At 50.3% G+C, this 17,430-nt stretch overlaps 3 protein-coding genes across 3 annotated transcripts; all 3 read left to right on the top strand.

Annotated features, from left to right (window-relative positions):
- The first annotated feature begins 226 nt into the window (after positions 1 to 226).
- B0T23DRAFT_199554 (uncharacterized protein) lies at positions 227 to 2,495 on the top strand. The gene is made up of 2 exons (XM_062833356.1): positions 227 to 365; positions 427 to 2,495. The coding sequence occupies exons 1-2, from the start codon at positions 315 to 317 to the stop codon at positions 2,401 to 2,403; spliced, it is 2,028 nt and encodes a 675-aa protein (XP_062691055.1). The 5' UTR covers positions 227 to 314; the 3' UTR covers positions 2,404 to 2,495.
- Positions 2,496 to 12,301: 9,806 nt separating this feature from the next.
- B0T23DRAFT_321568 (uncharacterized protein) lies at positions 12,302 to 13,477 on the top strand (the record flags this gene model as incomplete). The annotated part of the gene is made up of 3 exons (XM_062835244.1): positions 12,302 to 12,541; positions 12,601 to 12,698; positions 12,760 to 13,477. 3 exons carry the CDS (start codon positions 12,302 to 12,304, stop codon positions 13,475 to 13,477), a joined length of 1,056 nt encoding a protein of 351 aa, XP_062691054.1.
- Positions 13,478 to 13,630: 153 nt separating this feature from the next.
- Positions 13,631 to 14,193, top strand: B0T23DRAFT_199502 (uncharacterized protein). The gene has a single exon (XM_062833355.1). The coding sequence runs from the start codon at positions 13,784 to 13,786 to the stop codon at positions 14,105 to 14,107; it is 324 nt and encodes a 107-aa protein (XP_062691053.1). The 5' UTR covers positions 13,631 to 13,783; the 3' UTR covers positions 14,108 to 14,193.
- Positions 14,194 to 17,430: the final 3,237 nt, after the last annotated feature.

Genomic DNA, 17,430 nt, shown 5'->3' with positions numbered 1-17,430 from the left:
ATCTCTCTTGGTTGCATTCCACAAGAGCTTTTCTTCCATCATCTTGTTGTTTTCCCTCTCTTCTCTCTCTTGTTATCACTCCTCAGTCCTTCTCGGGAGTCAAAGCCATTCGCTTCTTTGCTCCATCCCCTCTCTTAATCTTATTGTTTGTGTTCACCTTGACAGGTTATCACCACCATTCGTTGATTGAATCACGTACCACACTACCTTTTACCAGATTAACAACGAGAACGCCGACTCGAACACACCCAGGAAGACTAGTCCCTTTTGCCGAAATCACATCTCTTTTTTCTCAGACTTAGAAAGTCGTCACTATGAAGTATTCTGCTTCTCTCTTGGCCTTCGCTGCCAGCGCGGCCGCCACTGTAAGTCTATATCTCCCACTATGTTTTCAACCGCCCAAAACTAACATGTGTTTTTTCATAGTTCCCCTGGCACAACGCCCCGCCATTCACTTGCCCTCAGAACACCGACAACAAGTGTACCGAGCAGCAAAAGACTGGCTTCATTTTCGATGATCTCTCCACTGGCCCCTTCTCTCAGTACATGGACTTCAACTTCAACGGCTGGGTCGCGGGTGCTGGCTTTGGTGGTCGCTTTGGAAAGCGTACCTTTGGGGGTATCAGCGGTGTCTGCGGCTCTGACCACAGCAAGGCCCCTTCGTTCAGTGCGGGCGGCGAGTTCTCGCTGGGCTCTATCCACATTACGCCCGAGTTCGACTGCGATCTGGAGTTCCACTATGGGATGCCCGATGGATCTACTTGCAAGCACCGTAATCGGTGCTCAAAGAGCGGCACCAACGTCGTGAACAAGCAGTGCGGTGGTGCTACCAACGTGACCATTGTCTACCCTCCTCAGCCCGAGAAGCCCAAGCCTAGCTGCAGTGTCATCGTCAGCACCATCTCTTTCGACTGCAGCACCAAGCAGAGCACCGTCCCTCCCAAGACCAAGACTACCAAGGCTGCCTCTACCACCTCTGCTGCCGCCACCGCCAGCGTCCCCACCGTTCCCGCCGAGATTACCAGCACTTCTGCTGCTCCCGTCGCTTCTTCCAGCGCTCCTGCTGAGAGCGTTCCTGGAAGCCAGACCAGCACTGCTCCCGCCGAGATCACCAGCGCTCCTAGCGTCCCTGTTGAGTCCAGCCCTGCCAAGCCCAGTGAGAGCGCCCCCATCAGCGAGGTTGTGTCTGCTCCTCCCGTCACCAGCACCATCGTCACCAGCTTCGACAGCACCTCCACCGTCTTTATCACTGAGATTCAGACCATCACCAGCTGCGCTCCTACTGTGACCAACTGCCCTGCCAACCACGTTACCACCACTGTGGTCACCATTGCCACCTCCACCACCGTCTGCCCTGTCACCGAGACTCGCACCACTGTGATCTCGGCCATCTCTTCTGCTGCCCCTGTCGCCAGCTCTGAGGGTCCCAGTGAAATTGTTATCTCCACCTCCATCGGTGATATCATCTCCGCTCCCGCCGGCTCCACCTCTTCCGCCGCTGCTGTCCAGTCGTCTGCTGTCGCCTCCTCTGCTGTCGTCTCTTCTGCCGTTGAGAGCAGCACCGGTGTCGTTGTCCCTACCTCCGCCGGCAGCGTCGCTAGCTCTTCTGCTGCCGCCGTCGACACCACTTCCAGCGCTGCTCCTGTCTCTACCGCCCCGGTTAAGCCCCTTCCTTGCCCTGGTGTCGTCCCTTCGTGCTTGAACACCTTCCTGTTCGAGACTGGCTGCACTGACAACTCCGATGCTGCCTGCTTCTGCCCCAACGCCCTCTTCGTCAAGAACGTCTACGAGTGCATCTACGCCCACGGCGAGTCTAACTCGATCATCTCTGATGCCATCACCTTCTTCCAGGGTATCTGCGCTCCCTATGTCAACACCAACCCTGGCATCGCTACCGGCGTTCCCACCTATGTCACCACTACTGCTGCCCCTACCTCTGTTGTTCCCGTTCTCACCACCATCACTGTCAACCTTACCACCGTTGTTCCCTGCACCAACGAGGCCGGCTCGACCATTGCCAGCTCCAGCACCACCGTCATCGTCGACACTACCATGACCGTGCCCCAGATTCACTTCACGAGCACTACTGATGATGTTGCCATTGTCCCTGCTCCCACCGGCATCCCTCTCGTCACTGAGACTGAGGCGGTCCCTGTCGTTTCTGCTACCGCTACCGAGACTGGTGCCGTTGGCGTCAGCACCAGCACCGCTGCTCCCGTCAACAGCGCTCCTGCCGTCACCAGCGCCCCCTCTGTTCCCATCGGCACTGCTGTCGGCACTGGCGGTTTTGTCCGTCCCACTTCGAGCGTCATCAGCCCTCCTATTGTCGTTGCTGGAAGCGGCCGTGTCAGCGCTGGTCTCGGCCTTGCCGTTGCTGTCGTCCTCGGCGCTCTTGCTCTCTAAGCTCTCTTAGAGGCTTAAGTCTAGGCTTGGAATGAAAAGAAGCGTGTATAATACGAACATGTAAAACGAAAGACAGGACAAAGGTATCATTCTTACGATCCACCACGAAGAAGAAGAAGAAGAAGAGCATTAATCACATGTATGCATTTTTGCCATCGGGGCGTGTTGGACGAGCGAGTGGATTTACAACCACTGGTCTCTACTTGGGCATATCAGCCGGATTTCATTTGTTAGGTCGTGTTGGGAAGAGCAAAGGGATTGTCTTTTTTTGGATTTTGGTGATGAAGACATAAAGTGTCGTACATAAGCACACCCGTGGTGGATATAATCTGTCATTTCACCCGGCATCACCCAATGTAAAATAATAGTTAATTTAAATCATATGGCTAGGCCATTTCGGATTTGTTACTCTGAGGTTCCTTCGTCCAAATTGTGATTCGGTATTTGACTTCTTTGAATGTCTCTTGCTGTATACACTTGTGAATCTAGAGCATAGAGGTACTTGATACTCTTGGCCATGCTAATGTTCACGCTTTTTCCATGGCATCTGCAGATCTACACTTGTACATGTAAATCTCCTCTCGATAAAGCATAACTGACTCAGAACCTGTTTTTTCTGCTCGACTTGCATGCCTTCACCCATCCCATCATGATCCCTTGTCACCAGTCGTCATGATGGCCATGATCAACAAAAACATGAACAACTACAACAACGACAACAACATAACGTCGTATGCGTTATTGTTTTATTTCTTCCCAACACCACCGCCCCTATTTTCTTGGCTTCACCCCTCCCAGGACTTAACTGACTCGATTGCCGTCACCGTATCATGAAGAATCCCCCCCTCATAGTGGCCTTCCTCAAACTCAAACAAGAAGCACCAGTCGGCCGTAATGTCGAGGACTTTTACGAAAACCCTGCTTCTACGGTTCTTTTTCTCTCTCTCTCTCTTTTTTTTTTTTTTCCTTTTCATTCGTCCTCATGGCCATTCCATAGTCATTACATGGTCCCTAATGAAGCTGTGTTCGTAGCTCTACAAAAAACTCGCTGGAATGCGTTTTGTCAATTTGTCCATTTAGCAATAACATGCTCTCTGAATTCCACCGACGTTTATTTCTGTCCTGGACGAGCTTACTTACCGAGGTAGGTAGAGGTAGGTACATACTGACCTACCGAAAAAAAAAAGGAGGGAAACCTGACACCGCTGCCTGCCGCCAAGAACATCCGGATGGACGGAATGGGACTTACACGACTCACGCACAACATTGGAGTCCTTTTTTCGGGACATGTGGGGAGAGGGGGGGAATCTGCCGTGGGTTTTGTCCAAAACCGCGGAACTTTTTTTTTTTTCGGAATCAACCGTGAAGTGGACGGTGGTAATCTCGTTAGTCATGAGAGCTCGCGAAGATCATCGCCGAGCGAAAGCGGGACGGTGTTTAAATCTGTAGGATTTGGTTATGCTGGGTGACCGAACTGGATCATGGGATGGACTGGAGGGTAATGAGATGGGAATCATTGTGGGTAGGGTAATAGGATGCGAGTATCGGCTGTTGCCTGAAAAAAGGCAACATATATACATATACATAAAAAGGTAATGAGAGGAATGGAAGCCCGCCTTGGTGTTTATGGCGATGTCATGGTTTCAGTGATCTGGCCCGGTTGCGGATTCCGTTAATTTTGCCCTGGACGAGGTAAGGATGTTAGGCATCGCCCCTACTTCTGTGTTGTGGACAGTCTTGACCTTTGCTGTGCTGGTGAGATGAAGTGTCTCTATACCCCATCCTCGGCAATGCCGATACCTACCTATATCCGTTTCCAATATTGATTCGGTGGAGGCTGGGTCGAGTCAGGCTCCGGTGCCGTGATCCGCGGTATGCAACAGTGGGAAGTCGCGACGGCGAGGAGAGGGTCAAATACTGTAGAGGTAGTTACATGTGAGCACCGCATTTCTCTTTAACCTGGCTGCAAGTCGGTTACGTCGTAACTGCTGATATCAAACATTCGGGGATGCGAACCTTCCCTTGATGTTTTTTAGGTAGTGATGCTTGAAACCTAGTGTGGTACATCACCCTAGCGAACTTGGAAGCGGCGGCAGTGGAAGTAATCAAAGGCAGTGACGCCACTGTTTTGCTTCCTTCCTAATTTTTGATTGGTCATGGTACGAGTCGTTCTTGCACTTTCTTGGTCTCTTGGATGGACAAGATCATAACACGGTGCTTTTTGAGCACGGGAAAAATCTTGGAAAGAAGAATTGTTATAAGACGTGCTGTAAGTTCACAGTGGGGATAGTGTCGGTTTATGGTGGAGAGCGAACGAGTCGGTGAACATGGGCGTTGATCGTGACTCGAGTCGCTTCACCTCTGCGAAGACACAGCGTATTCACAGGACCGATGGCACAGAACCTTAATTGAATGATAGCCACGTTGAATGATTTGCAGCATTTTTCTTCATATTGTGAGAATAGCGTACTGCAGGATCCTCAGATCCACGATCTTGATGTTGTTCCATGATGCATGCCGCCATGATGGAGTGCCTACAAGAAACATATAGTCCGCGGTACTAGTCATAGACCTTTATTTCGCATGACCAACAGCCTTTTCAACACCACGTGGGTTGTTGGTTGAGGTTGCAAAAGAGTTGACCAATAACTGATCGAGGACACGCAAGGAAAGATAGTTCTCAACTTGCTCAGCTTCGCAAGGTTGGGTTATAGATCAACAGTCCAATTTATAGTTGACTTGGGGTGAGATCTTCCATGTTCCAGACGCCAAAACTAGAACGTGGAAATGCAGATAGGTAACAATTGTAGGCTGGTAGACGTAGGAGAATCAAAATACTTACACACAGACTTTTTGCTTACAGGATTGACCTTTGCCGTGGGTAAGGTGTATCGTGATGAGTTTTTACTGTCTGCCAAATGTATAGAAGTATGCTGACCCCTTTGGTGTCAGGGAGCATGATAACTTTATACCTTGAAGAAGGTCACATGCTGACAATGATCATTGTGGAAGATCCTGCTAGAGCTGAAATGTGAAGTAAAGTTCTGGAACCATGGGCAACGTACGAGAATGGCGAACAAGTAATGTGTAGCATGAATGATCATCGTATACTGCTACATAGAAGGTTAGTGAATGTTTGCAGTAGGAAACTGATACATGGAACACATTAGCTCGCACGCCATGACCGGTGAACCGCTCGTGATGAACCGAACATTCCGGGTCGTCCGGGTTCCGGGGATGGTTCATGCGGTGGTTGTGTGCGTGTGAGATATCGAGGATCGGAAGCCAACATGTTGACTAGATCTATCCGAAGATCAAGCCAGTGCTGGATGCAACATGGCGAGATGGAAATCGGGCAGGAGGTTGTCGATGCACGCCTAGTCAATGATTGTTCACTGCAATGTTTCTATATTAGCTCACCGTATGCTAAGCAAAGACCCGTCCCGGCACCCCGGATCTGGGGATGCCGGGGGAAGTGGGAAAGGGGACGGGGGTAGGTCACTGTACCGGACACCCCACAGTACGGAATAGAGGCAAGAAGGAACTCAAAAACCAAGACATATGGTAAGCTTGGCTTGGCAGATGGGAGCTTTGATCTTGATAACTGGAGCTTGCTTCATGTGAGAAATTCCCCGAGACTGTTTGACGGGTGCTTTAGCGGAAGATCTAATGGTTAAAAAAGAAAGCGGTTATAGCACAACATGTCATTGGTTTGCTCACCGGCTCCCTTGAAACTAAGGTAGGCTTCATGGTTGAGCACCCCGTCTCTGGCTCCGGCCTCACCGACCTCGAAACGTAAGATGTTGTAGATCAAGGCGATCATCTCCCACCAGGGTCCCCTCCGGACACTGTACCGTGTAGTGTAGTATCAGTCAAGAGGAGGGCCTCGTAGGGCTCGCGGAGATTTTGTAGATGAATGTCAAAGTGATGAGGCTTCCAGACCGCTTGAGACAGCGAAATATGACAGATGGATGTCGGTCCACGTCGTCGCCGTCGTCTACTACGATGTGAAGCGGTGAAACTCGAGCAGGCCGATAACGGTAAGAAAAATGGAAGGATACCTTCAATTTTCCTGATTCAGCGACGAGCTCGCTCTTCGGGTAACTGATAAGCTGACTCCATTCACAATGGAATTGGGCCAATGGGGGGTGAGCCAGAGTCCCATAAGGCAGGCGCGAACATCATTGGAGCTGTTGCCGGTGTCGGTGAACAGAAGATAGTAGAGGTAGCCGAGGACTCAAAGATTGTGGCTTGAATTTTTTTTTTTTTTTTTCTTTTTTTTTTTTATTTTTTTTTTTTTTATTTTTTTTTTTCCTCCCGCACTGCTTGTAAAGGTAGCCGCTTTCAATCTGGTCAGAGACCCGGTCATCGCGAGTTCAGTTCAGTTTGATGAGGACTCGACGGAGCAGGAGTCTGGCGAGAACTGAAGCTGAGATGGGAAGGCGTGATCATGCACACTGTGTGCCAGCCCTGCGCACTTGGCAGCTTCCCCGGTTGCAGCCGCAAAGGTGCCTGCAAAACAAGCTTTTGGAAGGGTCCACATTGACTCCCTGTTTTCCGAGTGGGGCCAAGGACAGGCAGAAGGACTCGCTCGGGTTGGGCGCCGAGGCAGGCAACTTGAAGGAGACGCCAAATCGGAACGCACAACAATCTCAAAACACCTGAACCTTGAGGAGAATCAAATCAATGACCAAAGATGAAAGTCACGAGCAGCCATTCCTGTCATCACCTCAGTTCAGTTGGAACAAGGCGCTTCTTGTAGCACTTTTCCACATTCGCACTGCTCGCTCGCTTGACTTTCATCTTTCCGCCCACTTCTCGTCTCGCGTCCACGACCTCGTTCTCACCCAACATGACGCATATCCATCTCGGGCGGTGATCCAAATCACTGTAGTGGCTTCCGCTCCCTTCTAGTGCCCGCTCTCCATTTCCCCGAAACATCTCCTTTGAGGCAGACACGACATGACACGACACCATCGTCCACACACATGCCTTATCGTCGAGCTATTGTTGGCAACGCCGTCCACATCATCGCCACCGCGAACACAACTCAACAGCACTACCCCCTGGCCGTTTGAGATCGATCATCTAGGCCCCTGAGATCCCCTGAGGTCCCCTGAGCATAGTCCAGTCACAGCTTTGGGCGGTCGGAATGGATCGGGCAGCATCCAGAAGGTTGAGCGTTTCCAGGCCGTGTCGGGTGTCCCACAGCTTACCACAATCATGTTCAACGCGCCGAGTTGGCTTCGCGATCTGATGTCTGTCAAAGCGCGAGCTCCTACACAGTACACATACCAGGACACGGGATGACGTCAAGCTCATCAAGTAACAGCTTCACGCTACGAGTTAATGCTTGGCGCAACAACCAAGCGCCGTCGACGACTTTCCTTTACGAAAACAGGCACTTTGAAGAGACTCACATGGTGGTGAAGACTGACCAAATCAAACGGGTGTTCTAGGATTCAGACATTGTTGCTTCAACGCTGAGCGTTTCCAGTTCGACTTTCCACACGCGCTCATACAACGCACGAGTTTCGAGACAATGTGCCACAGGCAAACTCCACCGATGGCCTCGATCGACTCCACCGGCCATGCGATGAGGCTTTTCAGATTTTCAGCCCTGGCAACACATCCCGCTGGGCCCACACTGTTCAAACACGCTCGGCGGAACTCGCCCTTCGGCATTTCAGCCCAGACGAGAAATTTTCCTTCGCCAGCAGCCTCAAATGAACAAGCACAAGCCCCTGAACATCGAATATGGGCAAGGTTAGATTCGAGGCGGCATTGATTGTCAGAGTCAACGACATCAGCGCCAAGACATATGCAACGTTCGCTTCAAGAGTATTAGGGAGGGAGGTGACAAGGTCTGACAGAAAAAGAGGATGAACCAGAGAGTGGTTGCCAAACATAGACCACGGGCCCGTCACCGCCAGGTCGGCTTTGGGTTCGGACGCCGAAGTTGCTGTGGTGCCCAATGCTAGAACCTATTGCACGCACTGACACTTCTGGCAAGCCAATCCCGAGGCGACATTTTGAATCCCGTCGAGTCATCCGAAAAGGGCAACAGTTGAGGATTCGAAGGCCGACGACAAAGCAACCTCGCAGGCCACATCATCCAGAACCAGTGGCCTTTCTCTCACTCATATTAAGAACCCCTGGGAAGGGCAATAAAAAAAAAGAAGCAACAACAACTTGGAGGTGGGGGGAGGTGAAGGTAAACCAAAGTAACCAGCCAGGTCTCTTGCGCCTGTAAATTTCAGGCGGTCATGAGGTGTCTGTCACCCAAGACTGGCTAGGAGATGGCTGTCACAATCCGTTATATTCCGGTAGAACCCCCCACACTTGCGCGGGCGTAAACAGTGTCGGTCTACAGTACGTTGTAGTAGCGGTTTCTTGCGCGGCTCAGTCCTTTATTCGGCCTTTGCCGTTCCTGGCTGCTGCAAAGCAGCATCCTCATTAGTGTATACGCCATTTCGAGTTGAGTAATTTCGAGAAGCCTTCTGGAACGTTTCGGTGCCGATTCCGGCCGAGGTGTGTTGACAGTTGGCCGCCATAACCGCTTACATACTCAGGACCAAAGAAGAAGCTGCTGCGAATGGCGAATACGTTAACCTTGGGTACGGCATAAGGCACATCGTCCGCTGGACCATCAAATTCAGCTACCACCTGTACGTCTGTTCGGGTACACCAAACGTCCACAACAATTTTTGTTCTTCTTAAATGAAAACATGCGAACAAAACGATCATGTACACAGCGAGCGAACACCCCGTTGTTTCTGCAACACCAGCGTTACCGGCTATATCGCTCAAGCCTTCGACAGAAAAAAGCAACAAGCTTGCGGTGATCGGTCAATGATCCAATTAGGAACAGCATTCACTTATCCTAGACGAATCACCAGATCTATCTCGAGTCTAGCTACGGTATCACCCCAAGATACACTCATAGCTGTCAATGGGGTCACCCACCTGTTGTCGACCAGGGCTTATCGACATCGATGATCTCGATTTTAAGGGGTTCGTGTGGATAACGTCGGTTTTTTTTTTTTTTTTTTTTTTTTTTTTTTTTTTTTGTTTTTTTTTTGGTTTTTTTTTTACGGCCAAGTACTCTGTTTACCTTTGTTTGGGGCATTAATCCTGCACTCGTGCTTACCGTCGGTTGCACGACAATACGACCCGCAATAAGTTTCATGTCTTCACCATTTCAGTTGATGTCGTTGACATTGATCAGTGACGATACATGACAAGCACAAGCATGTCACCGGGTTCCATGACTATGTATGAGACATTCCAATCTTTCAAGACGACGCTTCTTCCGGTATTGATCTCATGAAGTCTCGTGGAATTCTGAAGTACCAATCCTGCTTGTCAGCGCGTTCAACAATCATCGAGACGAACAAAGTCGTGATGACGATGATTTTATCGCCCCCTGCCTAGCACCCCAGTTCTTCGTCCAACAACGTTGCATCAATCCACCTAGCCAGTGGCCCACTCTGTTGAGGTACAGTACGATCCAGCTTTCGACAAGCTCTTTCCTACGTAGCCTCTTCAGAGATCACTTATGCAAGCGCGAGAGACATTGCCCGTTCCAGCCTAGTGAGGTTGTGGTGATCAGCAAGACGGGGCTCAGAGGGGTTCAAGAACGAAGGGAAAGAAAAAGAAAAGGAACAAGATGTTTGAAGGTGAGTTCTCTGCTTCACCATCGACTTGTAAGAGTGTTCGGATCGAATCGCAAGGCGATGAATACTGGGGAGTAATGAACACGAACAGTATCTCTATGCTTGAGCCATGATTCGTATACTGATGGGCTAGGCCCTATCGAAAAACTTGTTCACTGAAGTTTTCATCAGTGAGCGCTCGCTATTCAAGCTTGGCTGACGAATGAGCTTTGACATGTACATAGTCGGATGTTGGCGATTATGGTGAACTCCGATTGTAGTGCGAAGTATCTCCTAACTTCCACCTGTCTCCGCAGTGGGGCTGGGCAGGCACCTTGGACAATTGACACTACCCCGATGTGCGACAGCAGAAATGGCTTCCAAGCAGTCAATTGTTCGGCGGGCAGCCTTAACAGCAAAAGGAGGTTTTCGAGAGGACCCAGCATCAATGGAGGGAATCTTCCTTGTTGGGGATAAGTCCATCGTGTGGTATGGCAACAAAATTTCAAAAGCGCAAGTACAAGAACCCGAAGATGGCCGGGTGACGGCAAGTGGGCACGGATGAGAGTTGGTGAGTTGGAGAGTTGGGGTACCGGCTGGTCTTCGAAGAATTTTGAATGATGGCTGTCAAATCACGATCAGGGTTGATCGAAGTAAAACGCTGAGCATACCCAACCCCGCGCAAGCAAATGCCTTCCCTTCCTGACCATCAGTCTGTCCCATTCGAGAACGATACACAATAGGTCCGTCTCCTTTCCCATCCCTAACAGGTATCAGTTTCTATTGACCCTGGTCGGCAATCTTCATGATCGATCCGTTGCGGTTCTAGGCAATGGACCAGTTGGCAGCACACAAAAGCTCCAGTGCCAGGTCAAAACCGAGATCTTCGACTACACTACAGATAAGAACCAACAGGGTCGTCGAACAAGGGATTTTACGAGCAGTTTCCATAATGGGAGTGAGATTTCATCCCCTCGTCATCTAAACATCGAGGTACATTACACTACGCATCCAAGTAGGGTACAGAGCAGCAGTTCGCTCCAAAAGTGCTCCGCATATACCCACAAGGCGGGAATGTCAGCAACGTATGTACAGCGGTCGCCGAATCCACCAGCAGATGGCTTACAGGTACACAGTCGACACACTGTCCCTTTGATACAGGGTCCTCTATCAGGTACGTACAAAGTAAATCGATACCTACCTCTACCTGGTGTACAGATCAATGTTTAAAAGTTAACTAGCGCAATACTTTGCAACATCTTTCGACGAGGGAGAGGGCAAGAAATTCCAGTATTACTATTGGTTTAAACCTCCGCAAAGCCAGGCCAAGACCAGCGAGCGCCGCATCGAAACTTGACTCCATCCAGAGCGAGCAACAACGGACCAGACACTGTTACTCCAGGACGCTCGCCTGACAGCCTGAAGGTGGTAGAATATAGTATCTTCAGTTAATGTACCCCGATACTGCAAGGGCTCATTGACGCAAACGCCCACCTTGTGCAAGCCTTCTGGAAGCCAAACTTTCATATTTTTATGATATGAGGGTGCCAGCAAATGCAAAGCCCATTTCTACCTCAACCTGCTGCATGTACTCCCTTGTCAGGGGAGTAGCAGAGGTAACTGGAGGGTAACTGGAGGACACCTGGACGAAAACCCACCCGCAGGCTCGGACGAAAGAACGAGCCGACCGTTGAATTGCCTTGGATGCTACCCGCGCCGCGCTGTGAGGGCTTGGAGCCCGAGAGAAAGTATCCCACTGTTTTGTGCACGGTGGTAGGGACAAAGCCCCCGGTCTGGTAGGCACCACCTCGCTAGATCCCTTTTACGGAGACTCCATCGCCGCTGTCTTGACCACTCGATGTTCGATAATCCTAGCGTGTCCCATTAATAATCCTCGAGTCAGTCCCGACCAGGGCTTATGCTCATCCCATTCTTCAAGTACGCACTTGCAGACCAATTGTACCTTGCCCTTGTCCTTGGTTTCTTCTGGAATCTCGTTTTCATTTATATATCTACCGCTAGCCCCTCGTTCTCTGAGCTACTATCACTTACAACTCAGCCTGGAAGTCTTGCAGTTGCCCCTCCACCAAGTTGGACGACTAACACTACCTTACCTAAACATACGCCAAGAAAATCACTGACATCCTCTCGACGACCCATCTATTCGGCCAATAATTAACCAACAAGGAGCTCCACCACCTCACCCATCTTCCTGCTCTTCACAACAGTTGATCACATCCACAATGGAAGGCCTACCCACCCCACCGAACGAGGAGCACCTCAAAACGCAGGCTCCAAAGAGAACACACTCCAACTCCAAGGTTGTCAAGCCAGTACACCGCGGCGGCTCAAAACGCACCAGCGCACATGGACACCCTCAGTCCCCATCAATAGACAGCCAGAGCCACAGCCATTCAGTTGGCGATGGGAGGCATAAGAGAGTGTGGAAGGCCTGTGAGAGGTGTAGAATGAAGAAGACCAAGGTAAATACGGGAGATTTCGAGGATTGAGCAACAGCTTTGTGCTGACATGTCTCGTCCAGTGTGATGGAGAATTCCCTTGCAAGAGGTGTAAGGACGACGGCCTAGTATGTACCGCCGGGACCAGGAAGAAGACCGAGTACAAGCAATTGCCCAGAGGGTATGTGAATGTGATAGAACAAGCGGTGTTTCTCAAGACATTGATTAACATGTTCAAACAGGTACGCTGAGGTGTTGGAAAACACGCAGTTTGCTCTCATCGCCACAGTCCACAAGCTTTATGCCATGGTACGGAACGGGCAACAATGGGACCTTGGTGAGCCGGAGCTCAACGACCGTGGCCAACCCGTCATTCACAACATTGCTTCCAAGCTTGGCTGCATCCGACCCAACAGCGATATGGACCTTCCTGTGCATTCCATCTTCCCTGAGGACGAGGCAGGTCTCGCCGAGCTCGCTAGACAGTTGGAGGAGCAGCAGAAGGCCAACGCCGCGAACAACAGCAGCAGCAACATCAAGCAGGACCGCGACTCAAGTAGAACCGACCGTGCCAGCTCATCAGAAATCGACCACTCGGACTTTGAAGACTACCGCAAGACCTTCAACAACGGCACTGCCGTTACCATGTCGCCCGCAAGCCTCAGCTACGGTGATTTCGACATCGCCACAGCTACCCCTACTGATTCATTCCCCAGCCAGTCTCCCGTCGTGCCGCCTACCACTTTCCCGGCGACATGGCTCAGCCGTCCGACTTCGATGGACTTCTCAGCCCCGGATAATCTATCGTATCTCAGCATGGAGATGCTGAACCAGGGCCTTTACGAGTCCAACTTTGGCACCATCAAGCCCCACGTCCTTTCGTGTCCTAACCCCGAGGTCATGATGGGGATGGGTGATCCGATGATGTACTCGGGCTACGACGCCGACCTGCGAATGTAAGCGATCGATGCATTCGGTATTATTCCGGCATAAATGCCCCGGTACAGAACAATCAACTCGACAACTCCATATACACGCACACACGGACATGCACTACGGTGCATTACTACAGTCAGTACATGGCATCATGGAATCGGGGTTCACGAAAAATGGCTACGCAAGCGACTCAAGGGTTTCAAAACAGTTCATTGGGTGGATCGGACAATTTGCTTAGGGGTTTCGGCAATACGGAGCAAGGCAGCATTTGCAAAAGGCGTATCAACAGACAAAGGGAACAACAAGCAAATGGAGGGGTAGCTCGCCGTGATGACTTTTCATCAAGCACCGCAGCACAAGAGCAAACCTTGTTCACTTCTCTCTCTCTCTTTCTCTCCTAGAGCTAGAGAGAGAGTTATCTTTCATTACCAGTCATTCCAATTGGCGGCAAGGAGTTTATGGTGCACGTTGGTGGGTTGTGTGGCTTGGCTTCGCATTTTCAGGGAGAGATTGGGCTTCGTTGGCTTTTTGGCTTATACAGGTGTTGGATTTTGGACGGGTATTGGTCGGTTGGTAACCTGGGTTTGGGGGTGTTGGTTGGCTTTTTTTTGTTCTGAATGCATTGCATGGCTACTTTACCTTGCTTATCCTTGAAGGATGGTCAATGTCAGCAAGCCCGAACGGGGTCTTTTTACCTCGCCGTCTTCGCCTTTTCCAGGGTCTCACGCAGGTTGGGGGGAAAACCCACAGTCACACAACAAGTCGGTGGTTTCAAGTTACCGGACGCCGAGATTTGTTTTCTGCGTGTCTCCATAAGCGAGATGTTTAGTCACTTTTGCATTCAGTAGAGATACGATGCTGCGTACCTGCAGCTACAAATACAGCAGCGAAGTTTAACACCTCGGATTTACCAAAGTCTTGATCACTTGCTGTTTTCATAATCCTGCGTCTCGGAAGTAGTAATCTGAGAGCTGATTTTGCATAACTGCAGTCTTCGGTAATTGGTTGGGTCCGCCTTCACAAATAAATTCGCCCATCCATCCTTCGGCGTTAACCCAAATGTACCCTGCTTATTGCGCACCATTCCTGCTTCTATGCAAGTCAGCACAGCACAGCACTCAGGGTCCATTCAGACACGACCTTGCATTTGAGTGAGTCACTACGGGGCATACACTGTGTACCGAGTAGTAAATCGGACACAAAGTACTTTGCTGTGTCGATACCTCTACACTACACTACACATGACAAGCGCCGCAAGCCCCAGGACATTGAGCCCATTATTTCATCAGTGCACTTTACTACGCGGTATGCATAACAAGAGAGAGCGAAACCTCATTGCGCACGACAACACGGAGCTAGATTCCGCAGAATCAAGATAGTGCGTAATGATAAACTCGTTCGCACGAATGTGATCACCATGGTAGACAACTTAAGGCTGTGGTAGTTGGCAGTGGCGCCGCAATGATATCAAGATTACACTACACTACAGTGCCATAGATTTCAGTGTGGGTAGCAATTGCACGATCTGATTATCCTTGATCGCCATGACGCCAAGAAAAAACTGGTTGTGGTAGAAGATCTTCACTCGACACCATCCTCCTCTATAGCTTGGTTGTTGTCTTGATGATTTCTAGGTTGGTATAAAATCCTGGAAATGAATCCATTTGAGGCAAAGGTTGAACCAGAACCATAAAATCACCCGGACGAGGCACGGTGAAAACGCCACGAGCATGTGTTGTGTATGTACTATATATATGTATGTGGGGACGGCACAGGGGCAGCAGTTACCGTAAGGTGAGAATCAAACAGAGGTAGGTGATGATGATCGATCATGTTCACCATCAGCAAGCATTCAAGCCATCGCCGTCATGTTGCACACACACAAAAAAGACACACAAGGTCTTTTGTGCCTTGCTTTGCCGCTCGCTGCTCGGTCAAGTTATCCATCCATCTGTGTATCTTACCGATGGAGAAAGTAGTGTAGTGTAGGGTGGTGGTTACCTACTCGGCGGCGGGAGGAGAATGACATAAATCCCTGGTGTACTGCGTACACTACATTATAGGTACACTGCCTTCAAACCTCGGACGGACGCAGGTCCGGACCTTTTGTTACCGCGGCGTTCTAGAATTTGTTATCTGGATTGGGGAATCCTTGCCCGTCCTTGCCTTGCCCCCGCCCACGTCTTCTCAGAAAGGGATCCTTTTGAAATAGTGTAGTGTAGGTCCATGGACCCTTGCGTCGGATCCTTCCTTCAGCACAGACAGACAACCCAAATTCCTGGGTGGGTGAGTTAGGTTACCAGCTACTGTACCTACACCTCCTCCGGCATTTAAAACGTTAGCGCGGTGAATTGAGGTAGTGGCAATAGCTTGATTCTCCTTACAAAAGATGCCCACTTTGCTCACCTCCAATGCCCTGAATATTGTAGAGTGGCGGTACCACGCTAACGAATTATATGCCGACAGAGGTGTACACCTCCGCAGGGGGAAAAGTTGTTAGCTTAGTGAATTTGCAGATCAGCGGGGGGGTGGCAGACTTGGTGGTCGGAGTATCCCGATGTAACCTTTCTGGTAGTTTCTATAGAAAAGTACCTAAAAAGGACTTTGGAAGCCAAAGGAAGCATTTCATCTCATCACCCTTTTTTTCACCATGGCAACGGTCACTACCATTCCTCGAGGCATCGCCATTTGAGGCAAATGGAGATTCTATTGATTATTAGATAAAATGATAGATAAGATGATGGACAATAAATGCCACTTTTCCCAGTATTAATACCCTTATTTATTGTAGTGCTTTAGTGGCTTGGCTGGCGGCTTGGCTGTACCGAGCTAACAACTTTTCCCCCTGCGGAGGTGTAGGTAGAAAACAGTGCAAAAAGTTGTACACGACACGTGTGGCTGGCTGTGAGGACCGAGACAGACAGCGAGATAGATCTTGTGAGCAAGCTGAGTCAGGGAGGATCGTGCAGTGGTGTTTTTGGATTTTCAGGGACGGCCCATGGTGATACTGCTTGACGTGGCTTGGGGGGGTTTTGTCAGAAAAAGGGATTCCACTTCACTTGGGAAGAAGGGTCTGGCCGCCTGGCGTGCTTGATGAGTGGGTCCTAGGTATACTATGTATGGTCTTGAGGGGGATGGGAAGGTTCAGTTCCCGGACTGCTGAATGCGAATAGATTCAAGTGGGCTGTGAAAGAAAGAAAAAATCAAGACATGTGGGAACGCCCATTCATCTTCAACATTTCATAAAAAGTCTCGTTACTCCAGCCGTCCACTTGTCGTCGTCGTCGTTGTTGTCCATCCAAAAACTAACCTAGGAACGCACATCATGCAACCCAACGTTGGTTCTCGGGAAACGGAGTTTGAGCACTGTCCGCTGTCCCGTCCCGTGTAAGTGGTAGTGCGCGTTAGCGCCTCCTGGCCGAATTCCCGGGTTGGGTCGTCTGCCCGCCCGTCCGTGCCCTGCGATTGGGCTGCCAGGGGCAGTTCCAACCTAACAGCCGACGGACGCCCAGCGAATTCAACATAATGGGAAGAATGACGGAATCCCATGACAAATGTGACGGGACACCAGCGGGGAAGAAAAAAGGAAGAAAAACTCTGTTTTTTTTCGCTCAAATTCGGGTGGTGCACCCAGAAAATGGCATGACAAATGCCAACCACTCAAGATTTTTATTGCTGACATATCAAAGGAACCTAAGCAGGCATGACGGGAAGAAAACTATGGGGCCTCTGCCACGCGTGCGGTCGGTGGATGGACGGTGACGGGCCGGCCAGCGGGCGATTGCTTGGGGGGAGCGGGCCTCCATGTTGGGGTTTGGGTGTGTGGAGTTTTTAGGTTCAGTTGCGATTGCGGGATGAACTGCCGCACGGGCATCGGAAATAACACCGGTCATCACTGCAGCGAACCTAAAATCCGTTGACGAATTTGTGTAGCGTATTGTGGCAGACAGGCAGGCAGTCAGCAGCATTCCAGACAA

Source organism: Neurospora hispaniola (assembly GCF_033458365.1).
Source record: "Neurospora hispaniola strain FGSC 10403 chromosome Unknown B0T23scaffold_6, whole genome shotgun sequence".
Lineage (NCBI taxonomy): Eukaryota > Fungi > Ascomycota > Sordariomycetes > Sordariales > Sordariaceae > Neurospora > Neurospora hispaniola.
Note: the sequence above shows the minus strand (reverse complement) of the source record. Positions and strands in the feature narration are given on the sequence as shown.